This window comes from Drosophila gunungcola, chromosome 3R (assembly GCF_025200985.1).
Source record: "Drosophila gunungcola strain Sukarami chromosome 3R, Dgunungcola_SK_2, whole genome shotgun sequence".
In the NCBI taxonomy this organism is placed as follows: domain Eukaryota; kingdom Metazoa; phylum Arthropoda; class Insecta; order Diptera; family Drosophilidae; genus Drosophila; species Drosophila gunungcola.
This window is the reverse complement of record NC_069139.1, coordinates 19,647,223-19,665,583: the sequence shown is the minus strand read 5'-3', so window position 1 is coordinate 19,665,583 and position 18,361 is coordinate 19,647,223. Positions and strand designations below refer to the sequence as shown.

The 18,361-nt window shown below is 39.1% G+C and overlaps 2 protein-coding genes across 3 annotated transcripts in view; one reads left to right on the top strand and one right to left on the bottom strand.

Annotated features, from left to right (window-relative positions):
- LOC128260906 (dopamine receptor 1) overlaps positions 1–18,361 on the top strand; it is a 32,156-nt gene that overhangs the window by 1,524 nt on the left and 12,271 nt on the right. The window contains exons 2-4 of one of the 2 annotated variants that reach the window (XM_052994240.1): positions 9,510–9,570; positions 9,926–10,105; positions 13,794–13,923. In XM_052994240.1, coding sequence (XP_052850200.1) covers positions 9,510–9,570; positions 9,926–10,105; positions 13,794–13,923 — 371 coding nt within the window. Of the gene's footprint in view, positions 1–9,509; positions 9,616–9,925; positions 10,106–13,793; positions 13,924–18,361 lie in introns of both variants that reach the window. The other variant, XM_052994229.1, reaches the window with a different exon arrangement.
- The window catches only part of LOC128261162 (DNA-directed RNA polymerase II subunit RPB9), a 122,064-nt gene that overhangs the window by 103,407 nt on the left and 296 nt on the right, over positions 1–18,361 (bottom strand). The window lies entirely within an intron of this gene.

The following is an 18,361-nucleotide window of genomic DNA, read 5'->3' as shown; positions in this document are numbered from 1 at the left end:
TTTCAAAAGGTAGTAACTTTTGCTTCATTTGCCAATGAGCGAAAAGACATGACTTTGAAAATATTTTTCTAATGCAAAAATATATCCTACATTAAGTGATGTTTTATAAAAGTTTGTGGGAATATAATTTGTGGTAATAATGCGTAAGCTTTAACTGAATATTTTGATTTAAGACATAGCTTTATTCTCTAATTTTTGTATAAACAATAAAATACTAAAACGATAAAGAATTAAACTGTTTATATTCAGTCCTAAACAACAGGTCGAAAAATGATTTTTATATGTCTTAGATTATTAACTAAGTAACCGGACTTCTAAGCAGTCATTTATTTGTATATTTATATTTTGTTTGTTTGTGTAGCTTCAGGTATCCATTGCTGCCACTGTAACTTACAATGTCTTTGTCTTCGATCGGGCAATGGCGGGTTTGGCGTGTATGAACATTTCACTTTTATTACGTACTGGCATATTTCCCGAACATTGTCGTATAGTTCTGGCTGGTTCGCTGGTTTATGTGGCGTATACGCAATCTAGCAGCTGATTACTTAATGAATAGTCAAGACAATGGGGTACACAAAAATTCCCATATGAGCGGGGTAATTGTCACACGATTATCACACATCCCACTCGCCTTCATAATATTTAATACAAAGTTTAAATTATTACAAAAGCTTGGCAGTTAGCAAAAGTTTTCTCCGTTGGCATTCCTTTTAATTTATTTCACTTCTAGCCAACCAGCTGGTAAATGAAAATGAATGTGAGCCTCATTAGCAGCCAACACATGGGGAAACTTTTGCCAGCATACACACCTCCATCGATGCATAATCGGGTTCTCAAAAGGAACTCCGTCAAGGATGTATACCGAAACCAAAGTTTATCCCTTTTTTCGCTCGTGTGTATTTTATTTTTCCCTTTTTTCAATGCTTTTTGTGGGAGAACGAGCAATTTACGTGCTTGGTGTGGCAGCAGTAAAGGATATGAGCCAACGCATGCTGACGAGGGAGATATAGATCTAAATACTTGTTGTGCGCAACGACAAAGTTGTGCTCATCTGTTCGCACGTTTAACTTTCAATCGAATGTAAATAATGAGAACTACGTATGTTGGGTAAGGACGCGCCGGGGGATTCGCCGACATTTATAGCAGGATCACGTTGTCATCATGTTTATGAGCCGCACATTTACCACGTAAATAGATTTTCAACAAATTTATAAACAGTTGAGGGCGTATTTAATCTGAAAAGCTAATGGAACTGGGTCATTTTAAGCTAATTGCCAGATTAAACGTTTTTGGTTTTGATGATGAATTTTTAGTGAGTGCACTTCTGTTGTAGAGGCAATTTAGTTTAGACTCAATTGATGTAAGCTAACCGCTGGTTGACACTGACACTTGTCCCCTTCATCTGTCAGCAGTAAATTGTCTTTCGAGGCGTCGTCGGTTTTCCCCGTTTCTTTCTTTTGACATTTGCATAATGCATCACGCATACGCCGCGTTGTGCAATCCAATTGAATTATTAATCTGCACTCGACAAATCTTGCCTGCATGAATAAAAAGTTTGTTTATGTTCGTTCTTTTCGTGAACAGTCCTCCGCTCTTCATCGTCCCCCTTAATCCATTGTGTTTTTTCGTTCTTGGATGGAATTTCTAGTCGCGAGGAAAAACTTTGGCTTGCCATTGTTCGCAGACTTTGCATAGCAATAATAATAAAATATTAATAGCCTTATTTGTTATTGCTGCTGCCATGTGGATTGCGCTTTCCATTCAGCAAATCCACCTCCATTGTTGTCCCACCGCATATATACATATATATATTTGATTTGATCCAGAGCCTTTGGAATTTGCGCAAATTTCCGCAAGCAATTTGTCCAAATCAGTGGGCAGCAGACGTGGGGGGCGTGGCCTTTGGCTATCGATAGCCGGCCAATTGAAATCGGGCCTATGAGACCAACAATAATTGTTTGCTTTGGCGTCTAAGCAAATTATTCGAGTAAAATTGAAGGCAATTTCTCATTGCCCTAAAGCTTATTGCTTTTGTGATGTTCCTATCAATAGCATTTAATCAACGCCTTTTAGCCTTATAAGCAGTAAAGTAAAATCAAAAACTAAAGCTAAAATGCTTATCTCCATTCTATACATAGTTCTAATGATATTGATTATTTTCCGAGGGCTTAGTAAATATAGATTATTATTACTTATCACTGACTTAATCACTGAATTCTGAATGTTTATTAATTCTAAAATTTGTAATATATTTTACACTGATAGCATAGATACAACAATTAAAATAAGACTGATTTAAGCAATGCATGTTCCTAATTATTTTAAAATATAACTTTTTTAAAAAAATATAAATCAAATTATTTTTGTTTAGATAGAAGAAGCTTACTCTTTTAATGCTCTCTTTTTTATAGTTAATGCAAACAAACTTCAAAGTGCTTTTTATTAAATGCTTCTTCTCCATCTATATAATCTTATACTTAGCTTAGTTATTGATGCAATTTTGTTGTTGAAGTATTTAACTTATAATATGAACATTAATTTACTTAAGTTTTTTATTAGGTTTTGCAATTAAATGTTCCCATTCTAAATTTGATTCCTTCGGTCTGCTATTTTCAATTAGATCCTGACCCCAAAAAACAAGGAGTCTGAGACTCGGATAAATGGCACCAATTTCGCCTAATTAAATGTGTGTGACAGCTGCCTGCCATAATCACGGGGGTAGCCGCAATATAAATGAGCAACACGATACGGGTTACGAATATATGGGGTACACATATGTATATATAGAAACCGCATAGGACACACACGTGCCAGCCCCCCGGCGAAATGAAGGTGCATCCCGATCCGGCCATAGTGGCCATTCACATTAATCTTGCCCACCAGAGCCACAATGTGTTTGTGTAGGTGTTGCCATTTAATTGCACTCTCCTCTCTTTTCCACGGATCCGTTCATTTTTTACTGGGTTGGGGGAAAAAAGGAAAAGCAAATGAAAATAGCAGGTTTTTCGTGATTTTTATGTTGTCTTCATTTCGTTTACCTGTTTCTCTTAAGGGTCAGGTGAATGGGGCTAAAAATTCTCGATGAGCACTCAAAGGGATTCAGTAAACCCAAAAGGCTCGCTGCTGATTGACCATAAACCCCATTTTTATTTGCTGCTGCTAGTCCATGTGTGTGCTCGGGTTCTTTTTGCTTATTTGTTGTCCTTTTGTAGCCATTTTTTATGGCGCTCTCCTCTTCGAGTTGAGCCACTGGCATCAATGACTCGGCAATGACACAAAAGTGCAGAACGATTACTCGTGACAAGTCAATTTAATGGGGCCAAGACTATATAATATTCCTAGGGTCATGTCAATCACCCGCGCCGGGTGTGCAAGTTTGCCAGCTATTGCCAAAAATACAATCAAGATAATCGACAACATTGTTATTGTTGAGAAATCTGAGTATTTTCTTAGACACTGAGCAAAACTATTTTAAGTAAATAAGTGGGTAGCTGATCTAGGATTTGGATTTGAAATTTATTTTATTTGCCGGGCATCTAAGCGTAATGAAATTGTAATCCGTAATTCGGTAATCCTAATATAGTATAGTATAGTATAGTAGTACAGATTTTTTCACATGCTAAAGCTTTCAAAAATCGTCGTACAGAAAAAGGAGAAACTCAATATTTTACGAACCTGAGTCCTTCTGCCAATAAAACCACTGTTCAAGTGCGAGGGAACTTGGCACGGCTTGGAAATATCCATGAGATACGGTCCTATTTTCCATTCTAGTTCCCACTTTTTCTACTTCCTTCAATTGAAGCAAGTACAGTTGCATTGATGTATCTGTATTTACACTCTTGTGACGTATGTTAAAGTGCATTGGTGTATGTGTGCCGACGACACTTGTGCGAGTTAACGGAATGTTTGTGTTAAGCACACAACTGAGTGCCAGAACTGACAACGTTCACTTGCCAAGTTTTTCACTCCGGTTGCGAGGAAAATCCCAAAAGGAGAGTATATGCCTGAAAAAAAGTATAAAATCGATGTTGCTGCAAAAGTGTGGGATTTGTAGATGAGTACCATGGAGATTAAGTTGGATAGAGTGACTGGTGGAGAACGGAGACTGCATTTACAATCGGCTTAAGCGTCTCTGCAAGTTCTTCCCTGCGATGCGCTCCAACCCGTCAAAGTCATCTCCTGTCGCAGCTAATTATCCTGACATCGACAATATGCCCGAAGCAAATCAACAAGGCAATTTGCTGAATAGCTGCCAAAACAAGCAATCGCCGGTTCCCCGAAAATTGGCAGGCAATAGAGCAGCAATAAGGCAAACAGGGCAGAGTATTTGATTTACCTGCCAAGATACAAACAATGGCCAATCGCAGCCATGCAATCTGGTTTTCGTAATTGTCATTGCTGCTGGGTGTACTAGCATACAGACGTTAGTTCTTAGCAAATTAAATATTGATCCTATAGCTTACAAATGAGCACTTAAATAACGTTTATGGATTTAAATAAATAAATGAGAAAAAAATATGTGACACAACATATATCTATCAATGATCGACTTTGAATAAGAATAAATCAAAAAACATTAATGTCAATCAGAAAATATCCACAAAACATTTTCTTAAATAAAAGTTTCAGCATTTGTTCACTTTCTGTCTTTATTAATAGGTAGTGCATTTAAAATAATAATATATGTATATGCATTGGTTGAAAACAGAGCCAGAAAAATGAACTTGAAAATAAAGTTTCTAGCGAAAATTTGTAATTCCATAAAACATTATTTTAGCTTTCGTAGGATGCAAACTAAAATTTGCAATATGCCCTCATCAGAAAATTTACAAGTTTTTGGTCAGATTATCTTCCAGTGGTAATTAACGATGTTAAAAGAGCAATCAACTAAAGTATTTTCCAAGGATGTGGCACATGACCGAAATATAATACATTTTTAACAACATTTAGCCACAGCCAGGGGCAGAACTTGTGGTGTCCTTACTTCATGTCCATCACTGGGTCATTTTAATTATTTATCCGTAGACAAATTCGACAGGAGCGTATCAGAGTCCTGCTTGCGGTCGAATAGTGTCCCTGCCACGTCCGAAACATACTCGCCAGTCAGAGCAAGTGTGATAATCCCGCTGGAGGGCGAATAAACTTGTTATCCGTCAGAGCCAGGCGGGGAATGTAATTAGTTCATTCATAATTGAGGGCGCTGCTCATCTTGGGAAGTGCTCATGTGGAGGAGGAAAATCCCTACTTAATGTCACACACTTTTCCGCGCCATCAGGCGCTCATTTGCATTTAATGCCCATGCATACATACATAGATGGGGCCTCAATTACGACAGTCCTGACAGCTAGACACATGTGTCTGCAAGTATTTCCCCCTTTCTTGACTTTTAGCTTCGCTTAATTAAGCCGAAATTTCAACAATGAACATAGACACACACACACACACACATCAGCAGCAGTAGCACTGTTGACAGCTGTCTGCAGGAGCAACTCCTTCTTGGCATCCTGGAGGCCCCTGCAATTGTCAACGGGCATTGACAGCTCAGACAATGGCCATCAGATGAGCGATAGCCGACTTTCGCAATTGTCACTGCAGTTAGCATCTGCTCGTGTTTTCCTTCCCCCACTTTTCCATTTCCATGTTGCATAACGAGCCAGTAAACTTGGCTCGGCTTAGGCAAAACTTTAAATTCTGTTGGAAAGTTTGCGAAGGCAAACAATAAATATTTGCTCGGCGCATAAATCAGCTGTCTAGGCTCTAGTATTATCGCTCCTACGTGAGATTCCCATCCCGTTGTGTACATATGCCTTCCCACGACTTGCCAGGAGACGCCCACAGCATTTCTTGTATATTGTAAGAATTTAAATGTATGCCACCCACCCAACCGAATCGGGTTCATTGCGCCCCAAAAACTCTGAATCGTGTGGGCAAAGTTCAAAGTGCAGGGAAATTGAAAATTTATTATTGCACTGAAGACTACACAAGATATTGGGCACAGGTTTTGTATGAGCCCCGGCAAGTAAATCAAATTGAAAGCTGCAGGGCAATTGAATATGACTTAGTCCACTGAACCAAATAAAATAAACTTAGGAGGACAATCTAAAATTTTTAAAAGATTAACAAGCGTATTACCGTAAACCAAAAAAAAAACATATTTTTTTTAAAGTTTTAATTATTATAAAAGAATTTTTCAAAAATTGGTTTTAGAACAATAAATGTAAACTTAAAAGAATGGTACACCCCCTATAAACATATGTATAAAACAATGTTTGTTTTTTATTGTGTAAATTGCAAATTTCTTAAACGTTCGACAAGGTAATCGCATTATCCATACAGAAATGCTCCTTGAACTGAAAAGGAAGCTGGCACACGGCAGCTATGTTTTCCTCAGGTCCTTGGCCATTGGTGAAGAGTTTTCGGTCTAGTAATTGTACGGAGCACTTAATAAACAACTATGATGTGCCCTGGGTCATGTGGCTCTGGTTCTGTTGTTTGTTATCGTTGCCAGTAGTGGTGCCGTAGGCGGAAATGCTCGAATGACACTGTAAAGTGTGGAGCACTCGGCGAGTCCTTTGGTGTTGTTTTGCTTATTATACAGCCTGTCTGCCCGTCCTTTTCCACTTGTAAATCACACTACTTCCGCCTACCCAGCCGGCCAGACAAAGGACAGACAGTCGGACGGGCGGGCAACAATTCCGCCTTTTCCTGTCGTCCTGCCAACAGGTTTTCTGCCTTATTATTGTATGGCCTCCAGGTGGGTTTCGTGTGTGGGTGTGTGTTGACGTTTAATCAACGCATTGTGCTATTTAGCTCTGCAAACAATGCCAAAGCACCCAAGTGCGACTCTAGCCTGGTATTTCTCACATCCCGCCACGCAAGTCTGTGTCCTTTATCTTTCCCAGGAGCTGCTGCCTTTGCTCCTTGTTTTCTCTAATGGCCTTCGGGGAACGTGGACAACGAACATTTGTTGTCCACTTTTATTGCCAATTAAATGCAGTAACTTCTGTCACAGTTGTTCCTTCTGTTCCCCTTTCTCCAACTGTTTAAATTTCTTTTAGCACACACTTGGCAAATGCTTTCTTTATGCTTTCTCTTTGCGCGTTGTTCCGTGAAAACATCTAAATATTCGCTTATAGCTTTTAAAATAGGAGAATGAGCTTTAAAGGGGTTTACAGTTACCATCTTGTTTTATAAATTGTAGGAACTGTAAAGGATTTATTAGGCAGACCATAACAAAGAGCTTAAGCTTAATTATTTTTAGACGCACCGAACAAAACATTAAAAAAAAACATATTTTTCTGTTGTTTAACTAAGGGCTTTAAGAGTTTTAAATTAAAACTGTAATGTTAAATGTAAGTGTTTTAAAACTTACAAGCAATTATTTATTATATTTAATTATAAATACTCTCATCCAGTTTTGTCTAAAAACTGTCATCTGGTTGTATTCTCAATAATAACATTTTATTAAGACACTCTCAATTTTTAAATAAATTAAGGTGGGAGCATCCCACTCCGATTGCCTGGAAATTGAATTTTTATCAGGTCTTTGGCCCTCTGATGTTAGCCATCGCAGAGTCACGCTTCCACTTCCGGGCTGTTAACTGCTTTTTAATGATGTCTTTGCCGCTGAAAAGGCAGCGACATGAACGTAAGCATTAACATCAGTATAATGTTCGGCCGCATTACTGAATTTGTGCAGCAGCTGCTGGTGATTTTAATGAAAATTCACTTGACACGAGAAGGCATTTCGTGTCATTTTTATAATCTTAAGTGTCTTTTATTGTTAAACGCATTTCACTCGAAATGTGAAGCATCAATTAATTTTGTTAACTGTTCATTTATGGTCCGTTTTACGTAGGAATCCCTTTGGTAACTCTGTCCTTGTGAACTTAAGGGTTCTGCTCTGCTGGCCAATCAATAGTATTCATGAATGAATAATCCCACTTTCGTGCATTTATATTGCCGCTTTGAGCGCTAGTTGCTTTGATCAAGTTAAATATTTACGCAATTTAACTAATGTTCTGAGTGTACATGCGTGCCTCAATCAAAGCATAAATAAATTAGCCTTGACAAATAGATAAATGTACATGAAATTGTGTCCTGTTGCGCGTTCGTAAAGTAAGCTTCATTTGTGGCATTCTGCAACCGCATTTGAGCTGATTAACCTGAAGTTTCCATTTCATATAATTAACAACTTTAAAGTTATTAAGCTTGCTACGCTCAGCACACACAATAAATTTAATTAAACAAAAAAGAAGGAGGAAAAAATGAAACAGTCTTGATAGCAACAGGGAAAACATTTATACGGCGTCGGCAATTTTATGTTTAAATTAATTAATTGCGTATATCAGCAGTTTCAGGTCTGCTATTGAGTATTTTATTATGGCTTTCATTATGGTTATTTGTTGCCGGCTGTGCGTTTACATTCCCCTGGAAATAAAGCGGATACGGGGCTACTCCGAATCCCTTTTCCAGCCAGAGTAATTGCACTGAACCCTTCGGAATTAATTTATAAATTCGTTTACACAACTCAATTGTGAGCGGTGCGTGCTAGTGAGCGGTTTGGTTCAACCGAGTAAATAGTTGTTGCCACTTAAGCAAAGGCAACCGCCAAAATGCCAACAAGTCTGGTGCAGTCAAAGAAACCGCAAGACTAATTCCAACTCAAAGTTGCCACAAACAGATGGATAGATATACACATGTAAGCATGTATGAGAAAAAGGCGATGGACGGAAGGCGCTTAGTAAAGCAAATTAATTTTATTACGGGCCATGGCAATTTTCTTGAAATTTTGTCAATTTTAATTATTAATAATGCCAGGCATCTTTGTGCTTTTCTTCAAGGGGATTGCGTCCTGCGGTTCTGCCATAGATGCCACAAATGATTGATAGTTATTGCATGGCCAAGACATGCGTGCCACATACAGCCACGATGACAGCAGCAGAAAAATGAATGGAACAAACTTCATAGAAAACCAAAACAGATGCCAGCTAATTAAATTTGAAAAACATTTCACAAATTTAATTAGTTCGTGAAAGGAGATCAAAGCAGAGCAGGAAAAATGCCAAAGATCAGCAATTTAACCGCGCTGAAGAAACTGTTAAAGTTGTATATTAACGTGGGCATCGAAACTAGATTTTTTAGTTTTGGGATTTTTAGTGATTTGAATTTTCTAAAAATAATAAAGTTAAGTTTTTTATGGCAAGTTTAACTGCCAACTACAAAACTCAAACCAAATCTCCCATGAGAAATCAGAATTTTTAAAAAGGGCCTTGCCTTGCATACATAAGCCTCATAAAATAAGTTTTTGTATATATATTTATTTTTTTTTTATTTTATTATCTTGACGCTACAAGTATAATATTTTTATATTAATGCGCCAGTCACAATTAACTTAAGAAAGGTTAAACCATTTTTATAATAATTATCTTGTGAGCATTTATGTCCATAAACACAAACTACATATTTTCCAGTTGTTAACAACCCACTCGAAACTCGTTCCATTGCAGTTGACATCGTTCTACAATGAGAGCAGCTGGACAAATGCCTCTGAAATGGATACAATAGTTGGTGAGGAACCGGAGCCGCTGTCACTTGTGTCAATTGTAGTTGTTGGTAAAGTAAATGTCGTTGAATGTACAGCAAGAGCCACCCACCCACAGCCACACTGTATAGCAACACCCACCGACCCACCGACCCACCAATCCACTCGACCACTTTCACAGCTCTCACGGACACAACAATTATCTGTAAAATTGCATGTTGCATGTGACAAACACGAACCGCACGCACACACCCTCATGCACATCCTTCGATGTTCACCCGCCCATATAAATATGCTTTATGCGATCATTGTCGGGCATTGATGGCCACCTCCGACCGAGCTTCGATTATGGGTGTGATATTTGATTTGGACTCGCCGCAGGCATCTTCCTATCGGTGCTGATATTCCTCTCGGTGGCCGGAAACATCCTGGTGTGCCTGGCCATCTACACGGAGCGCAGCCTGCGCCGCATCGGCAATCTGTTCCTGGCCTCGCTAGCGATTGCGGATCTCTTTGTCGCCTCCCTGGTGATGACCTTCGCCGGTGTCAACGATTTGCTGGGTGAGTATATCGAACCGAGTCCCTAATGCCATCAGTAGCTCTGTCTGGATAATGGAAAATTGCAATTGAAATTCGCGTTTGCCACCGCAGAAATTTATGCAAAATGCTGCAGGCTGTTTCAGCGCGAACAAAAAACATATAAAAGCAGCGATGGGAACGCACGAGGGTCCTGGTCCTGGTCCTGCTCAACCACTCAAAAACCCGCGCAACACTCGAGCCCATTTGACATGCCTGGCAGCGCTTAAAGCCGGATTTTATGTGGCTTTGTCAATGCCTTTTAAAGTGTCAGCTGCACAAGTCGACGCACGAGTTCCCCGAGTTTTCCGCGTTTCCCGAGTGAGGGTCCATTGTGATTGCACAAGATTTCCTCCGCGCTATATAGCATCAACGAGGGCTGGCTTGTCATTTTTAATAAAATAAACACTTTGTTCATGTCGAGATAATAAGCCAAGTTTCATTTTAAGTTCACTGACATATCAAAGAAATTTGAGGAAAGCATTATACAAAGCTGAAAAATTAAAGATTTTAATTTTTCATTCACCCAATTTAGAACTTTTAAAATTAAACACACAAAGTAGTGTGGCTTTTAAATACATGACTTCTTAAAAAGCTAATCTACTTTAATTTTCTAATCATAAGTTTAAGTAGTTTAAAAATAACCTATTTGAATTTAAAACTTATAAGAAATTTTTGTCGTCTTTGGGTTGTCTTTCTAACTCAAAGCCTCAGCAAATTTACAAAATCTTAATTTATGAAGAGCGATAAAAAACCAAATAAAAAAATTTTCTTCTATGAATAGTTTTTAACTTAAAATGGTTCTTCCTATGCTTTTCCCAGATATTGTTCGCAAACTGTACCCAAACCTATTAGTTATTAGTGGAAAATGTTCCGGCAAAAGTATTTTAAATGTCTATGTTTATTCTTTTTTTAACTGAATTTTTTTATTTATATAGTTTTCATAAACTTTTCCGCTGCCCCTCGACACCCCTTCGGTGGACAAATGGTTATAGTCAGCCAAACAGGAATTTCATTTTATTCCAGCTGTACTTCTGGTGCCGGCAAACATGCAGATGCCGAGTGCAGCCACACATTCTGATTATTTTCCATTAGCCATTCCGAGAACAGCAATGGCAGTCATTCCTTGAGTTATCCTGCCAGTAGATCCTTTCCCGCTCTGATACTTTTCCTGACGTTAAGGCTGACAAAGTTTTGCAGCTGCAAGTTTGCGATGGCCCAGTTTCAGCTCCCCATTTCCCCCTTTTTGAGTGCCGTTTATGGGTGCATTTTATTAATTCCAGCGGCGGAGACGGAAAACTCAAGATGAGGACTTGACGGGCGAAAATTGGCTAAGTAAATAAGAGGCAAATTAGGCGAATGGAGGGCAAAACTTTTTCATGGAACAGGGGCAATCGGGGAATCCGGGAATAGAGCCGGGCTAACAACGTGTTCCGGCTCAGAAAACATGCAGCTGACATCAATGTGTAAGGACTCGCACACACGCTGCAAAAAAGTGGAAAATCATAAGCAACAAACAAAAAAACAAAACTGCGAGCTTGTCATGTGAGTCTGAAAATGTGAGCAGAATCCAAACCGATGCGACGCGGTGAAGTCAGTGAAGTCAGACGAAGACGGGATGAGTTGAGGTAACTTGCGACAAATTTGCTGTACAATAAGTAAGAAAATCCAGCTCAGTCTGCTTTTAAATTACCTGCTAAAGAAAAACTGTTAAAAACGTTTTTACTTGAAAGAACGAGGTTTTTGAAAAAAAATAGAAAAATTAAAATAGAAGACATTGAAGACACAAGACCACTATATTTTTGCAGCTTTGTTAAAAAAAATAAAATTTTGTTTTATATAACAAACTGATATTTTGACTTAAAGCTTAAACATTAAATTATATAAAATACCACGAAAATTCTGTGGCCTCTGCAACTCCCTTTAGAAATACGGAGAACGCCTATGATGCCACCCAGTTTCCCCAAGAGTGTGTAAAAATAATAAACGACTTTGGCACTCGCAGGAGACGAGTGGAAATGGCGCTGCCGCGTAAGCAGAAGTGTGAAAAAATAAATAAAAATGCTCAGCTGCTCAAGACAAACAGATGCCTCGGGGTCCTGCGACACCCACACTTCGACACACACACGGAGGCAAATTATTTTCGCCAAGGCAACATTTAGCTCACTCGGAGACAGGCAAATCAGCAAATAAACATCGTACGCAATTGGACAAATTCAAACAACAACAGATTCGGCGAGAAACGACAGATGCTGCCAGCCCGAGGAATCGCAAAAACATATAGCATACTTTTTTGGCCAAAAGCAATTCATATGCGTATGTACGATGTGAAGTGTATTGAAAGCAGCATGAATTATTTGCTGACTTGTCTACATACTCCCACTTCGACATACATCCTACCAGTATTCCATTTTATCCAGAAATATCTTTTTTCGGTGCCATGAGCATTTCATGATGCTTTAGCCCAATCTGCTCTTGACTCTGTGGCAAGGAATGAATCGTGCCTAGGCTCAAAACTCTAAAGTGCAAATGTGATATTTTCGAAACAAGTTTAAACATCAACGCGAAGCTTGAACAAAAGTTTAAAAGTATTTGACCAGCTAATAGAACTCCGGAAATGTCATCGAAAGAATTTTGACAGTTGGCTTACAAAATTTAAAGTCCTACAAAATGAATTTTAGTTTGTTTTTAAATGGTTTGAATATTTAGTTTGGTTAAGTTTGCAATTGGTAGTGTTCTACTTAAAAACATTTCATAAAGTCAAAGCTAAGTCAATTATTTGAAGTAGATATTTCCATAAATTAAGTTACACAATTCAAGCCACTCTATCAAACTTTAACAAGTAAAAGTCATTACTGCTGACTGGGTGTGCCAACTTTGATGTCCTGATGTCCTCGTCTTTTGATATCCTTATGGCTGAAGGCTGAGTCGGATCGAATCGGCTTTGCTTTGACCAGTTGCGTTGGCACATCCTGTGGCATTTAAGAGCCGTATCCTGCAGTACGCTTGATTAACTGGCATGAAAGCTTTAACGAGCATGATATGCATATTCTCTTCGCCACGAATCTTCGGTCGAAAGCGACAGCAGGATTAAATAACCTTTTTCTGTGGCAAATCTGTTATTGAATTTATGTGTATATCGTTGGTGTGCCTTGAGTTTATTCCATGTGGCGAAAACCTTTTTCCCAGGACTCAAAGGACATCCGTTTCTGGTCACACACGGAACATCAATCGACTACGGCGTAATTGCAACGCACTTATAAAATTGCCAAGCGCCGGAAAATGAATTATTTGTTTTCACTTTTGCCCCAGCGAATGAAATTTAAATATCGCACAGCCCAAACGAAACCCTCATGTGAGCTTGTGTGCGTGGTAAAAGGAAGGACAGGAAACGGAAATGAATTTATGAAATCATTTAAACTCAATTTACGTTATGAATTAATAAAACAAGAACCTGGTGGCTGCGACACTGGTTGCCCTTGCACATTCTGTTGCCTTTCCCCTTTTTCTGGATGCATTTGTTGCTGGCGCCGTGCAAATGAAACAACTTTTTTTCCCCTCCGGCCACAACCTGGCAATTTCCGCCACGTCCAGACAGAAAGTACTTATTAAGTATTTTAAACAAGCAATCAAACACTCGTTTACCCCGCTCCGTTTATTCCCCTTTTCGCAGGATATTGGATCTTCGGAGCGCAATTTTGTGATACTTGGGTGGCCTTTGATGTCATGTGCTCGACGGCGTCAATTTTGAACCTGTGCGCCATTTCGATGGACCGCTACATCCACATCAAGGATCCGCTGAGGTGAGTGATTGTCTGGATTCTGTCACATGCATATTACATCCAATCTATAACTAATTGTCCGGGCTGTCGGAGTTTGATGCCGGAGCTCCGGGCCCGAATCGATTCATTAATGTCGGGCGATTGCAGGTACTTTGTATGCACGTTACTCATACGCCGTGTTGTCATGCCTGTCACGTTTTTCTGCTAGTGCTACTGCTCCGCATTTTCAGCGGCCTACCTCTCGAGTTCTTTGTGGCACTGGGGCTCATTAATCGACGCTCATAATTGTTTCATTAGTAGCAGATTTACGGCGCATTACCAGGGTTTTTGCCCTTCACCAAAGACTTCATCTTGAAGTTGGCTAAGCACTTTCGGATCAGCGTTTCAGCTGTGGTTTTGCGGGGGCAAACAAAGTTCGGCCAAGTCATTCTCTTTGGGTATCTGGGTCAGGCCAACAATGATCAACAAAAGAAGTGTCATTACCAGCTGACGAAAGTGCGAAAGTGGCAGTTTGAGATGCTCAGTCCAGATTGGATAACGATGTTGGTTTATGAAATAGTTCGAGATATTGAGTCTAGAAAAGAATTAACCAAGAAATAGGGAATAAATTGTAATTGTAAGGCATATAAAACAAAATGTCTTTAAATCTCTGAAGTATAAAAATACCAAGCTAAATAAATATTCAGAGTAAATGGTAATGTTAAGGAACATGGTATACAAAATTATACAAATAATCTAGATTGGAATGATATTTTGTGTTGTTGTATTTGCTAAATAACATTAATTAATAATATTAATAAATATTCAATATTCAAAATTTTTTTAGATAATATGATAGTTTTAACACGAATTTCACCATTATAATACTTTTAAATACTTACCTTTAAATTTGTTATTGCTACTTTTGTAATTTAAACATAAACTAAAGCAAACAGAGGTGTATACATTTATCCAGTGACGTTTAGTGCATACGAAATTTTGGTGGATACAAAAATATAGATTTCTGTTTTACTGTCTTTGATCCCAGTTAGTTTAATTTAAATAGCAATGCTTTAAAATTTATTTACACCAGCTTGCCCGCTTGAAAAGTATTTTAACCTTTGGCCAGCTGTCCTACATACAGTATTTTGTCACACCCGCTGGAAATGACTTCATCTGTCAGCGGTCTGAAGGCCGCCCAAATGTTCCATTATCGCAGTTCAATCTACCTTGTATATCCGGCACGTTGCTTCAGCTGCGACGTCCCGGCAGGAAGCCCCAGAGACAATCAAATTCTGCTGCCTCAGGTGCTGTGTGCCCTTGTGTCCTGTGTTCTGTGTTCTGTCTACTCTGGTGTGGGTGTCTATCTGGGTATCTGTGTGCATCTCCGACTACGACACTGTCAATGAGCTTGTACTGCTGTCGGCGTGGCCTAAAACGCTGCCAGTCAGCCGTGTTGGTCTACTTTGTAGTCAGTAGTCAGCAGCGGTTGGAATTGATTTCCAGTGGCCAGCAGTTCGTACAAAAGCAGTCAATCAGAATGTCAGCTTGGCAAACTTGAAACTTGTTTAGCAAGTACCTTCTCCTCCCAAGCCGACCCTCCATTTCTCGGCTGGACCACAACCATTGTGTGTTAATTAAATTTTCAACAATGCCTCGGACCCACAAGTGCAATCCAACAAAAGTTTTTTGGGCATAGGAATATTACATTTGCGGCCAAGAACAAACGCACAAATTTATTATGTGTTAGCAGCCACAACTGAATTCCTTCATACAAGTATGTGGGTTTCGAGTGGGTGTGCCTTTGTCTGTGGGCTTTTCTATTTTATATCATAATGTGTGGGCACTGGCAAAAAATGACTTACATTGAGTTTGTTATTTACTTTACTTAACTATTTAGTCCAAAATTACAAAGAGGTTTTGGTGTGGACAAAGAGTTTTCCTGAATTTTCAAATATTTAAATGTCACAAAAATATATTTTTAGAAAATTTGTGATTTCAATATAAGCGTATCAGTCTTTTGACATTTTAAATTAAATACTTAATTTTCTTAAACTTTAATTTATTTTAATTATAATTTAAACGTTTTACTGATTTTAAGTCGCATTTAAAAAAACAATGCATTTCAGAATTTACATTTCTATTTTGGAGTAACTAATCTTAAAGTATAATTTTCTTACGTTTTGGACTAAATGAATTTTATTTTGTAGACAGAAAATTAATAATCTTTTTCTAAAATGCGTTAAACCGGGACAACTGTCCAGGAAAAGTCTGTTTCAACATGAAACATTTAATTAATTTCTGTGACACAAAACAAAATGAAATTTAATGTAATAATCGCTTTTCTCAGTGCATAAAAGTTGTGTTAAAAACGACGTTGGTCAAGTCGCTGACAGACACAGAGCAGGGAGTTGGCTCCGAGCGATCAGCCCGACGAAATGATTGCAGGACACCTTGGGGGAAAGGGAGTTGTTAGAGGGGTGTTAAAACGAATGGGAAAATTGACAACAGGGGGCTACTAGAGAAAAGCGAGACAGTTGCCAGCCTTAACCCTAACCTCCAGCACCATGCCATGAAAGAGCCATAATAAATCTTTTGATGCTATATTCAGCCAAAAGCCAACAGTAGAAAAATATTTTTTTCTATACCGCCTCGTGGCTGTTGCGTTTGCTGTTTCAGTGCCACCTGGGGTAAGCTTACTCGCTTATGGAAAACGACACGACATTTGTATTGGTGTGCCAGCAGCTGTACCCGCCACCCACCTGCTGAATTTTCCCCCATTTTCCATCTATCAGTGCATTTTTTGTGTCGACAGGTTCACGTAACGAGTTGGCGAGCATATAACGCTTCATTGATGTGGCAAGTTGATGTCGAGGCGAGCTGAAAATTCAGATTGCAAATTTTGTATGCCACGGCAAAAGGATTTAAATGAGCTCGGGCCGAGGGGCCAACGGGGCGGAGTGGGTGGTTGGGAGGTCCGGGCCAGCAAATGACAATTTCTATGGAACATTTTTCCTGATTTCAAATTCCGTTTGCCTATCGGGAGTGGGGAGGCTACAGAGAGCCGGAATTGAAAGTGAAATTAAGCACGACGAAGAGATACATTTTCCGCAGGAGGAGAACGTTTCATGCTCGACATCAAATGGTTGATGATGGGTGAACGACACAAATCGCTCGATTGATCTTGATGTATTCGTTCCCTTATTTACATTGAAAATCTGCTTACATGACTAAATGGTTAGCCTGCATAAAAGGCTTAAGCAATTTAATTATATTTATATATAAAATTTTAGAAAAGTGATTATTTCGTTTAAGCTAACACATTTTAATCTTCTCTGGTTATACCCATTAGCTAGTTAAAAATGCAATAACCTGTTAAAATAGAAATGGTTAGAGCTATTTATTAATTTAAATATGCAAAGTGATCCTTTTTCTAGCTTCATCAAATTAAATCCCCTCTGCCTATTATACGCGTTAGCTAGTAAAGAATTAAGTAAACTTGTAAAATATTAAATGGACTGAATAAGGTTTGTTGAGAGATTAAGTCACTTGAACGTGTTTAAATTGATTTAAATTCCCGTTCTGGCCCGTTTGCAGATAGGCAAGCCAAATGATTAATGTGCCCTTAATGTAAATGGTACCCTTCAAACGCTGATTAAGGCCGCCTAACGTTGTCCGATATTAATTTGAGCCCTTGGGTTAATGACATTTGCATAGACCCACAGACGCTGTGCCCGCTGGCCAAGTTCGCCCATCGCCTCGAAATCGAGTTTAGCCACCTGGATTCGTTTGCATTTGCACCTGGGGCAGAGAAAGCAAGCCCACCTAGACTAGATTCAGGTACCCGAGACATTTTACACTTCAAATGTCAGGACGGCGCTCGCCCCACTCTCTTTGAATCTGATTCCGATTCCGAATCCGAGTCTGAATCTCAAGTAGCTGAACTTAACTGGCAGATGAAAATTGCATGGAAAACTCAGCGCAGCGCACAGTTGCCAGCTTTTTGTGACTGAGAAATGGTTACGGGTATCCATGGGATGTGCCTAGCATACCAGTCTTTGACTCTAGACTCCCTCTTTATGTAAATCTGATTTATTTGCATGTCAAAGTGGAGGCAGTAGCGCAATTTTTTCACCCCTGAACAAGGGGCAAAGTTCACGGGCCGGCGTCTCATTAGGAGTCGAGAGCCAGCACCCCCCATCTAGGACCATTCATCTAGGACCTGTGCCTCGGTCGACAGTCGGAATCGCTGATTCAGCGTGTTTTCTCAGCGTTTTAGAATAATTGCAGGCGTTTAATTTAATTGCGCTCGCCTGGATTTCCCGAGTCGTGAAATTGGCAAAAACAATTTGGATAATAAGCGCGTGCAAATTTAATTAGTAGCAGACAAAGTGAAGATGAAGCGTGCCCCCTTTCACCCCAAGCAAAAATAACGAAAATGAGAAATTTTCGTTCTTTATGTGACAAGTTGATGCTTCGC